Source organism: Cryptotermes secundus, unplaced genomic scaffold (assembly GCF_002891405.2).
Source record: "Cryptotermes secundus unplaced genomic scaffold, Csec_1.0 scaffold625, whole genome shotgun sequence".
Classification (NCBI taxonomy): domain Eukaryota; kingdom Metazoa; phylum Arthropoda; class Insecta; order Blattodea; family Kalotermitidae; genus Cryptotermes; species Cryptotermes secundus.
In genome coordinates, this window is record NW_019738969.1 from 300,194 (window position 1) to 313,895 (window position 13,702).

Genomic DNA, 13,702 nt, shown 5'->3' on the forward strand with positions numbered 1-13,702 from the left:
AAAGCATCGCGCAGCGCAGAAGTAGAAACTATTTCTCCTTGTACTTACGTAATTATGGTTTTGTGGTTTCTTGAAGCCGTTCCAGTGCTTCCGCCGTACATTGCAGCCGCCATGTGACGACACAGACAGGCGAATCACCCTTTCCAGTATGAGGCTTGTTTTGAATGTTACAGAATGGAAAGTGGAAAGAAGCGTTCATGGCGAAATTTGAGGTACCGACCCGGCCGAGATTTGAACAGGAAGCTTCAGAATACAAGTATGAAGCGTTGTCACTTGAGCAAGTCGAAGAGTTAACAAAATAAAAGACTGAGAATTGCGGTATAGCGGTTAGTAGGCCTGTTTCGAATTCTAGTTTTCTCGTGTTCGAATCCTGGTGATGGGCTTTTCCGGCTGTCCGTAAGTCTCTCGACTGAAATGTTGCGGTAAGGTAAAAGTAAACGAATTAAGCACCACGTCCTGAAGACGTATGAGGGCGTGGAGGTATGGCTACTCCGTTCGTAATCTCGGCACTGGATGGAGTGGTCAGATTCACTTCCTAACGCTTTACCCCAAAGATGAAGCCCATGAACAGGAGGCTGGGTGGGTCCCAGAGTAGGCCTGGATGCTGTGGAGAAGAAAAAAAAACTCTTGCCCCTTTAGCGAATCGAACACCGGCCTTTCAGCACGCAGCCCGTCGCAATACCGACTGAGCTATCCTGGCCCTCAGATGTATGAGCAGTTCCCCCTCTCCTCCATTTCTTCGTCCAGAATGTCTCCTCATCTCATTCTGTGAGAAACACAGTCTGCAGTTTATAACAAAACGTAAAAGTAAAGCTATCCCTGTGACAGGCCGTGAAGGCCCATAGGGTTGTGAGACGTTGAGGGTCCCACATTATCTAGATAGTCGGCTCAGAGATGGCGGCAAGGTTGTCAGCCTTACGCGCCGGCCGTCCTTCCCCCCCCCCTCCCCAGGAAGATTCAAGGTACTCATTTCTATTAGAAGCTGAGTCGACCCCAGGGACATAGTGCGGCTAGAAGGATTAGGTAAATTGAAAGAAATCAACCTCATCGGGACTCGAACCTGTGACCTTCCGGTTTTTAGCATAGTGCCTCAATCAACTGCGCTACCGCGAACTCCCTTTCTGAATTTTTTTATTGCTAGTGGGGTGCGACTAAGTCACTTGTACTGCGGCCACTTCTGGCATATTGTATCAGCCCCAGATGATAGGTGAGGGTGATTATGGAGCAATTGGTGGAATGAAGATTGGCAGGGGAAACCGAAGTATTCGGAGAAAACCTGCCCCAGCGCCACTTTGTCCACCACAAATCCCACTTGAGCAGACCTGGGATCGGGAAGCCAGCGACTGACCGCTTGAGCAATGGCGCGGCCCTTTTCTGCACTTTATACGGCTTCTTTAAATAAACACTGAACCAACTGCTCTGTATTAGAAACAAACTGTTTATTAAGCTGAAAAAATGTCGAATTTGTACGGTTCTGTTTCTCACAGGAATTGCTCATAAGAACTGTTGCATTGTTGCAGAGAGCGTCGCGCTTACCGTCTCCATGGTGACCATCTCTAGCTCCAACGGCTCGTCTACCGGCGCCGCGGCAGGGACTACTTTTGTTCGGTAAGTGCGGTCGGCCGACATATCAGTAAGCTTCTAGTTGAAACAGAGGGACAGGAAGCGCGAGTGGTCCTCACAAATCTACGCTTCGGGCCAAGAAGAATTCGAATTGTATATATACAAAATATTCAGCCATGATTTATTACGGACTAGAAATGAAGGAATTGCGAAACTGGCCTAGGTGTACACAGTTTCCAACGAAACTGAGGCCATAGTGAACCAACCGGAGTACAGTTGGAGTTACTCGGTTTCATGATAAACACCAGACATTTTCTGTTCAGACTCGGGAAGGCACTTGCTTAAGTTTGAGCTACCCGGTCCATTACATACAATTACAATGTGCAGAATTCCAAAACAATGCAGCTGCTCTCTTTGAGGGATGTAAATTTGATGCAACAATGTAAGCTATCTTGACGAACTCTGAGCGGTGATGGTGCAGTGACTGGAAGTCAGAGGAACCAAGCAAATCTGACCAATTGCATTCGCCGAGTGATTATCCTTGTTAAGAATTGATTTAAAACTGAAGTCCACACTGTTTCATCATTCCAAGGAAAATTTTACAGAATAGCTTCTTCACTGATTGGCCGTAGGTGGCATATGAAGGCCGTCAAAGCGGTTGATGACGAAAAAGTCCTTAAATTTCATGCAGTAATTTATAAAGTACGTGGGATTTTCCAAGAAATTTCGTGTCCTTGTTATTTTACGTAATAATGTGTCTCGTTCGTCATTTGCGGTTTTGAATGACTGCAGTTAGAAGGATGAATGCATCGCCTATTCCACCACACACTTTACATCTACCTCAGACTTCCTGTGCATCTGCCTATGATGACTGCATGAACAGTAGCCCCGGGGAAGACTAGGAAAATTTATAACCTTTTAAACTTGCTTTCTTTAAGGCAGCATTAACCAAAATTATTCGGCCATTTCTCGAATTAGGAGGCAATTTAATCAGGAAGTTTTAAAAGGAGACGACATTTTGTCAGCTTTCGTGATAGAGCCTCCTATTTTTTTTATTGCTAGTGGGGTGGGACTAAGTCCCTTGTACTGCGGCCACTTCTGGCCTACTGTACCAGCCCCAGATGATAGGTGAGGGTGATTGTGGAGCAATTGGTGGAATGAAGATTGGCGGGGGAAACCGAAGTACTCGGAGAAAATCTGCCCCAGCGCCACTTTGTCCGCCACAAATCCAACTTGACCAAACCCGGGATCGAACCCGGGCCGCCGCGGTGGAAACCCAGCGACTAACCGCTTGAGCTATGGCGCGGCCCTGGAGCCCCCTAAGTCAGAAGCACATGGCATTGGAGCTTGTTTAAAGGACAGCAGAATGATTCTTCTTCAAAATATGTTCTTAATGAGCCTTCAACCAACAAGAAGTAAGAGTCACAAGCATCTTGATCCCAATTTCGGCGGATATGGAACAATGGATATCTGATGGAGTTTACTTAAATCACGATAATTTCATGTGGGCATGCGCCTACACTCCTCTGTTCTAACGTATTCCTCGCAACACTGCATCAGGATGATTATTTTATTCTGGTTGCAGCAACCAAAATCTAACAAGCAATGCATTTTGTGTTTCCAATCTTTGCCGGCATATTACGTATACAGGGTGTCCCAGGAGGAATGTGCCAAACTTCGGGAGGGTGTTCCTTATGCTAAAGTATGCCGATATAACCCAAAACACCTATGTCCAAATTTGAACGGTTACGAAGATAATGGCCAGAGAAGTGTCAAATTTTGACAGGTGTTACACACTTGTTGATTACCAAATACATATTAAAACTGGCAGGAACATGTGGTTTCTGTAATGTTAATAATGTACGTAACATCAAACTAACTTGTGAATGACATGAAGCTATTAAATTGAACTACGAAGAAACTCGCACGCCGTGTCATAGTTGTCCTTAGGGTTCCAAGCACTATACATGACACATGACTGGCAAGCNAGGATACAACTCTTCATCCTGTAAAGTTCGCCACACCCGCATAAGTGATACGCCGATGCGAGAGGCCATTCTACGAGTTGACAGACGCGGACCTCTCTGAACCATCTCAAGAATGTTCTCTCGTGTGTTTATCATTCGTACATCCTCCCTTTCAGAGTGCACAGAAACACTCGGAAGAGAACCAGTATCACGCAATGTCTGGTGAATTTGCGTAAAAACACTTCGAGATGGAATCCTTCGATGGGGAAAACGCCTTTAGTATTCTTCAACAGCAGCACGTGCACTGCCACCGCAAAATCCACACACAAAATGCATATCACAATATTCCAAGTTTGAAAACACAAAAGGCATTTCAGCAACTCCACACAATTAATTACCAACCATTCACGTCGCAGCCGCAACGTACTCTGTACGTAGCACATGAGCTTACGGCTAGTGTGAATCACCACACTCAAGAACAAACATCGATAAGACGTCTCAGCTGACAGGTACAGTGCGAGGACCCGCCAGAAGACCACACTTTTCTCGGGCCATTATCTCCGTAACCGTTCAACTTTGGACATAGGTGTTTTGGGTTATATCGGCATACTTTAACATAAGGAACGCCCTCCCGAAGTTTGGCACATTCCTCCTGGGACACTCTGTATATTTCACGTTCACCACAGATACATATCTAGGAGCTGAAGTTCCGGAGATTAAGGTCAGACATGCGCATGTGCAAGTGCATTGCTGCCAACAAGAATTTAGAGCGACTAGGAGTTATCTCAGGCGCATGCTCCTCAAGTCAAGACATTAAGCTACGACTCACATTGTACAGTGCGAGTCGGTTTGAAAGGGTCTTACATGGGCGGATAAGTCCTGGGCTTCGTTTAACGCTTGGTATTCTAAAAACACAAAAGAACACAAGGCTTCGGAAGGAAGATTTCTTTCCGTCCTCATGTTTGGGGGAGGATTGTAACTGCAGCTATTTACACATAAACACCAGAGAGCAGGCTTTGTCAATGGGAGGTAACAGAAAAAATTTACGAATGCAATACAAATTGTGATAAAGCATACAGAGACCTAAAATTAACAGACAAAATGAGGTGGAAATTTTATTAAACAAACCTAACCAACGAACCAAGTCCATGAAAACAAGCCTAATTGGAGAATTTCATGTTGTGAAACCAATCATTTCCTACCGCTAGTGCCATCTGTGGAAGAAAAGCTTAACTGCATGACTAAATATGTGTGCTCGCTCATACTGCTCTTGCCTGTGAGTTGCTGACTGCCCGTTCGCTTTCGTTAAGCGTGCTACATGACCGTAACCTTTGCATTTCCTATACCCGATGTTACTTTCAATTTCCAAAATCCCAACCTACTCTATCATCCTCTTCATAGGCATGTTGCCATAAATTGAGTTTTCTAGAAAATTCTCTTCGAATTTTTTTTTTGTCTATGTTCGCCAAGCTGCACTGCTGGAAGTCTGCCTGTTTCTCCTGTGTAGCTTAGCCACATTCACAGATAATGTTACAGACGCACTGTGCCCTCTGTTACGGATCTCTTTCCGGCCTGGTTCTCATGAGTGAACTCCTAAATGTGTGTTATTTTTTAAGATGGGCCTAATGTTATACTGTTACCCTATAAGTTTGAACTTCTCCGAAGCACCCTTCACATGTGGGCAGACCTCTGCTACTCTTAGATTTATTAACCGAGTCAATGAAACCTTGGGGATAACCGTTGAGCTGGAGATCACGCCTCAGGCTAGTAATTTCATTGAACAGATCTTGTCTTTCTTGGCATATGGTGGAAGCTTTGTTCTGAAGACTCTGAAATAAACCTCTTCTCACATGCAGCGGATGGTTGAAGTTGAAGTTGAAATATCGGGCAGTGTGGGTGGGATTCCTGCAGATTTCGTTGGCCAGTGCCGTCTCTTTCCTGATGACCACAACATCCAGAAAAGGAACCACAGTGACTCTGTCTGTTTCCACAGTGAACTGGATCGAAGAAGTCCTTGAACTGTTCAGGTGGTTGAGGAAATTTTGGAACCGCTCTGGGCCATGAGGCCAGACCGTAGCCACAGCACCGAGTCAAGAGCCAGTTTCTCAAAATGCTCCATGAAGTTGCTGCTAATAATGGGTTATAGAGAGCTCCCTACAGTCATGCCATATTTCTGTTGTTCTCAGACTTCCAGCAGTTCCATAATGGCTTCGACCTGCAATCATCCTATCACTATGGAGCTTATTTTTGATGACTTGTAGGGCTTCGTCTACTGGTACATTAGGGAAGAGACTAACAACATCAAAGCTAACGAGGGTGTCTAGAATTTCAAGGTTTACAAATTGTAACAACTGTTAGGAGTGGCCCGAATGCTTTATGAAAAATACCGGATTTTCCAACAAGAGGGTTCAGTATCTTACGGAAAAACTGGCCAGGGCATAGCAAGGGGAAACAATAGATTTCACTAGCGTCTCAAAGGAATATCTGGTTTGTGAATCTTGGGAAGACAATATAGATCCAAGAACAAGATTCACAAACCAGGGGATATTTATATGGCCGAATTGTAACAGCATCCGCAGCCTTATTGTAGACTTTCTAAATGCTAGCAACAAAGGTACAATACATTGTGAGAAGTAGGCCTCTTCACCCCTACCTCGTGATGAACGCGTGATCTAAGCGTTACTTGCCAAACTGCAAACAGATGTTCTTGTTTACCAACCTCGATGCTTTATCAGCATTCAGTGACAAATTCCTCAGCAAAAATGAGTCGTTGGGAGTTTACAGGAACTACTGGGATGAGCTTAAGACATCAGTCACACTCTTTACATGGCCATGAAGCAAAACGATATGTTAGTAGTTTGTATAATCTACCGATGCGTTCTCCAGAAGTATGAACCCCCTCCCCCCATTATAATTTGTCAGCTGTAACCACGAAATTTCGAAGCCTCCGTGTTTGTGACTGTTAACTTACAGAACTCGGACAGTAATATATTTTGACATGACGCCTGAAAGTCGGAATAGTGGAGTCACAGCAGATGCTACGCAACGGCGAGGTAAACACATACCTGTATAACTACAGAAGAATTGTTAGGAAACTGTTTTCTGTTGGACCAACCCGAGGCTATATAACGAGGTGTTAAGGCCGGAGGTATTTACTGCTTCCACCTTCAGAGTCGAAGAGTAATCCAAGCAAGTAGAATAAGCCGAGCATAATAGAAGTGTTACAGATACAGGCAGGGATAGAGTACCTAGTGGAGCTATAGAACTCGGTTCATGCAAGGTTTGTTGGCGCGCTGGGCATCTGATCGTCTGTATTCACAATCGTGTTATGTTCTGTTATGCAACGGCGTTCTCTGTATCGAGACTAGAATAGATCTTGACTTCTCTTTATGTTACACTTTGTTTCGACTTCTCACATACAACAAATTAGATGCAAATTCATAGTACAATGATTAACGTTTTGTACATTATCCACCATCAAAGTTATCCGAAATAGCTGAAACTGTCCAGAAACCTGATGCTACCCAACGCGTGCTTAAAGCTGGGCCACTTTTCAGTAGCTGGATCTGCAGCAAGTTTGCACACACTTTCAGTTGTCCGCCGTGTCTAAGCGACTCCTCATGCAGGACATACCGCTTTTGAAACAGATTTTACTGCCACCAAGCGAGAGTTCTAATCTGTGATTAGCGCAGTGCCACACCAATAAAGAAGGAAATTTGTCCTTCAATAAGACTGTGGTCTAGTGGTCAGAGTTCCTGACTACAGATCCAGAGGTCCGGATTCGATTCCCGGCGCTACCATATTTTCTGAGAAGTAGTGGGTCTGGAACGGGGTCCACTCGGCCTCGTGAGGATAATTGAGGAGCTATTTCAAGGAAATAGCGGCGCCGCTCTAGAAAACCGAAATTAACGGCCGTGGGGATCCGTTGCGCTGACCACGCGACACCCTCTATCCGCAAAAGTTGGCACTAATTTCGCCAACAAGCGGAGGTCGCTCGGTCGGTATAGTTGGATTTCGGACTAAAACCACGGAGTTTGTAATAGTTTCATAACTCCACTTTTATTCCCCAGCATAACAGCTGCCCCCCAGGCAAATGCCTGAGTACTACATCCATTAGGCCACTGCTGCTCCTTTCCAAATAATCATTCAAATAACGTCCTTTCATTCGACGCTGCATAGTCTGCAAGCGTCCCACAGATACAGTGCGCTGCTGCTGCAACGTCACAGTAGTCACAGACAGTGCAGATCACGAAAAGGTCATATGACACGTCAACACAAAGCAATGGGTAGCAGTTTGTCATCTCTGAGAATAATATTATGGTCCTTGCTTCCGATTACATGTTAGAACGTCCTTCCGTAAGGTAATGACTGTCATTCACTACGGGTTCCGTGTGCATATCCTTCCGAAGGACTCAGAGAAATACGCACCTCGGCAACTTTTTGTCTGCAAAATATCATAAAGAACTGTCCCGGGACTGAACCCATGTTCTCGCTAAGCCAGGGCTGCAAGTGCCCACGTCATGATGCCGTCTGAGCAGCAACTGGGTTGGCTTGGGCAACGTGGGGGGGGGGGGGGAGGGAANATGTCCGTAACACGTTAAATTTATGAGCTCCCAAAAATTACAAAATAAAGACGTAGTTTACTTACTTACTTACTCCTGGAACCGAGCCTTTCTGGAGGAGCCGGCAATTCTGCAGCTACTCAAGAATTTCCCAGCATTTTGTGGAACCCGAAGGTTCATTACCGTGTTCACTAGAGCCCTCCACGTGTCCCTATCCTTAGCCAGATCAATCCAATCCATACCATCGTATCCTGTCTCTCTAAGATCCATTTTAATATTGTCCACCAACCTACGCCTTGGTCTTCCTAGTGGTCTCCTTCCTTCTGGCTTTCCACCAATATCCTATATGCGTTGCGCGTCTCCTCATTTCGTGCTACACGCCCTGCCCACGTCATCCTCTATGACTTGATCATTCTAATTATATTTGGAGAAGAGTACAAGTTATAAAGCTCCTCATTATGAAGTTTTCTCCAACCCCCTGTCACTTAATCTCTCTTCGGTCCAAATATTCTAAAGACGTAGTTCACTTTTTTAAATTTAATTTATATTATTCTGATTACTGTATGCCAATACAATATAGTGGGCCGGAGCGTGATACTCGTGCTCGGGAGCGCGACATCTGCCGCCCGAGATTCTCATGGCAGTGCTCATGAAGAGTGCTGCCTTCCTGTGCGTGACGCTGTGTAGTCTGGTACATGTTTGCCGTCGTTTCGGATGAATGTGTTGCCTTACCGAAGTTCTACACCACGTACATGGATTTTCATTGAAATCTGTTTAAGCGTGCATTCTTAAATTTAATTCAAAACGTTATAATCTGCGTTATTCGGAACTGTTTACGCGGTTGCATGGACTAGTTATACCATAAGTGGAGCGCAAATGTGATTATGGTAACTGACAGCGTTCATCTGCCAAGGGCCTGATGTTATCAAGTTAATCGTGCCACTCTGACCTGCAGAGCAAGGGGCACGTTATCGACAGGAACTTAGCACCGGAGAGCAAAATCATTCTTAGAAGGACGGAATTTTTGTAGCGTTGCTTGATCCAATTAACATTTTAAGACAGCGTTTCCCAGTTTAGATTGGCCACGGTAATCTTTCAGACTCGAAGAACTTCTGCACAATCCCTAATAAAATTTGTACTGTTAGTTCCTGGAACTCCAACCGTGGTAGAGGGGTCATACCATCTCTCGCGGGGCGGGGGGGAGCAGTCTTATCAGCTTACGTCGGCGTGGGTACTACCAGTTTGGAATGTAGCGTCTCGGAGTGTGGTCAGGTGTATAGTACGTTGTGCTGCTTCTTGGTTGGTACCAGTCATAGCGATTGCATTACGTGGTGTTCGTGACACTGTCACGGCACACCGACAGTCGCACGGAACAATTCATAGTGAGGCCAGGGAAGTAATAGCTAATGTTTTCCGCTCGGGGAGTAGCTCTGAACGTCACCACAGCAAGCGTACAGCCTCGAGTGCCCCTCAACAGCGTTTACAGAATACATTTTAAACCAGGATATGAGATCAACACATTACTGAATTACACATATGTAGAAACAAAATGTCGAACAGAGTGGCTTCACTGGCTCAGACTTCAACTGTCGTCGCCCGCTCAAAACGTGGGATCGTGGACTGTAAGGAGGTGGCCGTCTTTTGGGAAAATTATCAACATTTCGGAGGAATATGCTGCCTCCATCTTCAGGACAGACTTGGTAAATCTGCCATATTACATGGCGTCACATCCCAGAAAACAGCCATTCTCGTGAGAACCTTAAGTCTCCCGTGGACTGACATCGACCACGACTGAGTCCAAACATGTGATCAGGACTGAATTTGCAGTTGTGGAGGCCCCAGGGCTGCTGACCCGGTCGCTCCAAACTCGGTTCTCATGGTGATTAATCTTTCTGTTCCTTAAAAGATGGGGATTTTTTTTTCGACCGGACGGGCAGCCATCATTCTCTCAGGAAGGATTCTGTCTAGTTGCTCACTATTAGAGTGAAGAATTTCTGGCCCATTCAAAACACAACAATTCACAGAATATTTGGCGACGCTGTCCAGTTACAGCGCATGATGTCTAATAAAATGAGGTCATGAAGAATAAGTAAGTTACTTTGAGAGAAGAAGTCATTACAATAATACGAGGAAATCTAACCGCTCAGTGAGACTTCTAGCCCACAACTTGGGCTCCACTTTTTCTCTCTGTAACCGTCCAGCCCTACGTTGGGCTTCACCTCTTCACTCTGTAACCGTTCTTACCCCACCTTCACTTCCCCCCCTTTGTTGGTTGGTTAGTCACAAGTTGTTCGTCGCTCCTATCCTTTCTTCTTCTTAGGTTGGGCGCCAGTAAGCTCAGGTGGTGTCGGCTTACAATAGTCGGAGGTTTATTTTGGAAAGGGGGTAAAGGTGATAGTCAGCTAGTTCAGCTGTGGGTAAAGCTGGGATCCTTCTCAGAGCGTTTGCTAGGGCCTCGCTTAGGACAGGGAGGGAAGCAGTTGGTTCAATGCTACTTTGCACTTAAACCCTGTGACCATTTATTGAGATCAACACTCCCCTTCACCTGATGGCACACACAGTCAATACAAAGGATGCTATAGGTCCTTATCTAGCACAGTCCTGGTATAACGGACGTTATCATCACAATTTACACTTTCTTTAGCACTCTAAACTTGAGGTTATACAGAACAGCGAAAAACACAGATTTTGTTTCCGAGTTATTTACGAGTAGCAGGCACTTGGCGACTGTTTGGCAACTGTTTGTCAACTAACTTGTGACTCCTTGTCTGAAAACACTGAGGTCCCCTGGACGTCAGTTCCTCTGCTAAGTCACTCCCCCCCCCCCACTCCACTGATTGGGTAATTTTGAGAACTGGGGTTTACACGATTTCTGGATCTCCAATCAGCTAGCTGCAATTTGGGGCTTTGAACCTTAAAGTCCTAACGTCGTTTTTGACACTACACTGACAGGTAACCTGCTTGGCGTTGGTTTCAAAACCGCCTACTTTTAAGTTACGACATGCAGGACCTGTCAGTGATCGAATTCTCAAAGTTTGCCGCCGTGCTACTCACAAACAAAATTTCTCAGAAAAAGCCGCAGGGGGGTGCTTCCTGTGTAACATCAAGATTTTGAATAAGTACATTCCTGAAAACAAGAATGTGATATGTCCCACTGGCTTGGGTATTACATGTTACCTGCAATTAATTTTTGTTACTGATCATTCTAATTATACTTAAATTAGTGAGCGAAGCGGTTACAGAAAGCCACGGGACTTCTGAAACTGTATAGCCGATATCAAGAGTTCAGAAAAATACAAGAATCAGTATTGTACTGCGATCTTCTAGGATGTGATGCCGTATAGTCTGGTAGACAGTTATCAACGTTCAGGATGAATCTGGTGCCTTGATTTTTGTATCTCCTTCTGCCCTTGAGATGGAAGCATAAAGTTTCTTCAAAAGTTTGCTAAAAATTCAGCAGACTACACGGCGTCACATCCCAGATGATCGCGGTCTTAACATTCACGTCCATGAAAACCTTGAACGAAACAGAAGACGCACATCTCACGACTTTCCTCTGAGCGCCGAGTCATGGCTAATGCGGCCGAAACAGAAATGCTGAATCACAGTAACTCTCCCTGTATCAGGCCATGGAAATCCATGGGTTTGTGAGTCGTCGAGGCTCCCACATTTTCTATAGAGTCGGCTGACAGATGGCGGTGATGTCAGCCTTAAGCATCGGCCGCCCTTTACCCCGAGGAAGATTTCTTGTACTCATTTCCGCTCGTTTCTGTTAGAGGCTGAATCGACCTCAGGGACATAGTGCGGCTGAAAGGATTGGCTCAATTCATCGGGACTTGAACCCGCGACCTTCCGGCTTGTAGCACAGTGCCTCAACCAACTACGCTACCGCGTGCTCCTTCGATCACAATTTCTGAGACAAATATTTTATTGTTTGTATCCTGCTGCGTGTATTACAGTTAAAAAGGTATTAAGACCTAAATACGTTCAACCGTCGGACGCAACAATGTCTATTGATTAATTTAAAGTCAACACTATACGTTTCGACCCTTATAAGGTCATCTTCTTGTTTTCGTTAGATACACAATTTAATAATTGACTTTGTGGCGCGTGACGTTATGTCACATCTACCAACTTCTGACTTGTTATAGTTTACATATTTTTTTTTCCTGTGGCGCTACAGCCCCAATTTGGGCCCAGGCCTACCTCCATGAAACTCCCCGTTTCACTTCGGTTTACTAGATCTTACACATACGGTAGGACTCCGCGGGCGAGTGATCAGCTCGTCGCAAGGCCTACCATAGTTTACATGTACCTAATGTTATATATGAAGTAAACTAGATAACATAATGATGTGCAATTATACCCTGTATGTAGTTCTTATTAATATTAATTGCGCTGTGACTCAGATTATAACTTTAGTGCTGACTGCGCAGCAAAGCATAAGGCCGCGAAAACATGATCGAATATAGTCACGTTGTACTAACTGAACATAGTAACGCCAGCGAACGTCTCGTTCCTGCATAACAATACAAGAAATTAGGAAAAACCAGTATAAAGACCGTCTTTATGAGAGCAGTCCATTACAACATACAGACATGAAGCTATCCACTGCACAAAATGATATTGTGTTTCAAGTTTTAACGGTAAACTTGTCTCAGTCACAATGCAATTTAAACTGTAATGCAATTAATATTAAGGAGAACTACACACGGGGCATGACTGTACATCATTAAAATGGTAAAGCTATTCCTGTAACAGTCCATGAAGGCCCATAGGGTTGTGAGGTGTTGAGGGTCCCACATTTTCTAGACCAAGGGTTTCCAAACTACGGCCCGCAATGTGGTTTTATCCGGCCCGCGAAAGAATTGCGCAGAAATGTGCCAATTGAACTAATTTTCCAGTGAGTACTGGTAAATGTGATTCCGAGCTTATTGACCTGACATGTTATACTGCAGTTCGATGGCTTAGCTGTGGAAATGTTATTTCGCGCTTCTTTCAGCTCAGGAATGAAATTGATATATTTCTTACCGAGAAAAACCATCACGAACCACTTTTATCAGATACCGAATGGCTTTGGAAATTAGCAGTTTTGCTGATCTGGTGAACTATATGAACCATTTGAATTTAAAGTTGCAGGGTGAAAATAACTTATGTGAGATTTGAGGCTTTCACGGCGGTGACTATGAAGAAAGCAGTCTTCTGGGATTTGGCACCGTGTATATGTGGTGTTAACCGACGTTTCGGAGGAACGTATCGCCTCCATCTTCAGGGTAGAAGAAAAAATATAAAATTGCAAGCGAAGAGACCGTGCGAACCGGTAAAAGCAGTCTTCTTTTAATTATCTTTGCTATTATCTTTGCTGTATGTGCAATAAGGCTTATTGTGCGATGGTCGCTGCATTTTGTAGCTTTTGTCTTTTTCTTTAAGGCAATCATTGTAACTTCTGTAAAGTCCTTGGGCCACTCTCCACATTCATATATGGTGTTTATTAGTTTTGTCAGTGTTTTCAAACCACCTTCTCCCAGTAACTTAAGCACATCTCCAGGTACATCATCATCTCCTGTAGCCTTTCCATTCCTCATGTCCTTGATAGATTTTTCCACCTCA

At 44.6% G+C, this 13,702-nt stretch overlaps 1 protein-coding gene across 1 annotated transcript in view; it reads left to right on the top strand.

Annotated features, from left to right (window-relative positions):
- The window catches only part of LOC111871507 (17-beta-hydroxysteroid dehydrogenase 13), a 141,887-nt gene that overhangs the window by 35,788 nt on the left and 92,397 nt on the right, over window positions 1–13,702 (top strand). Inside the window, exon 2 of the mRNA XM_023864667.2 lies at window positions 1,521–1,608. Coding sequence (XP_023720435.1) covers window positions 1,544–1,608 — 65 coding nt within the window. The 5' untranslated portion in view covers window positions 1,521–1,543. The remainder of the gene's footprint in view (window positions 1–1,520; window positions 1,609–13,702) is intronic.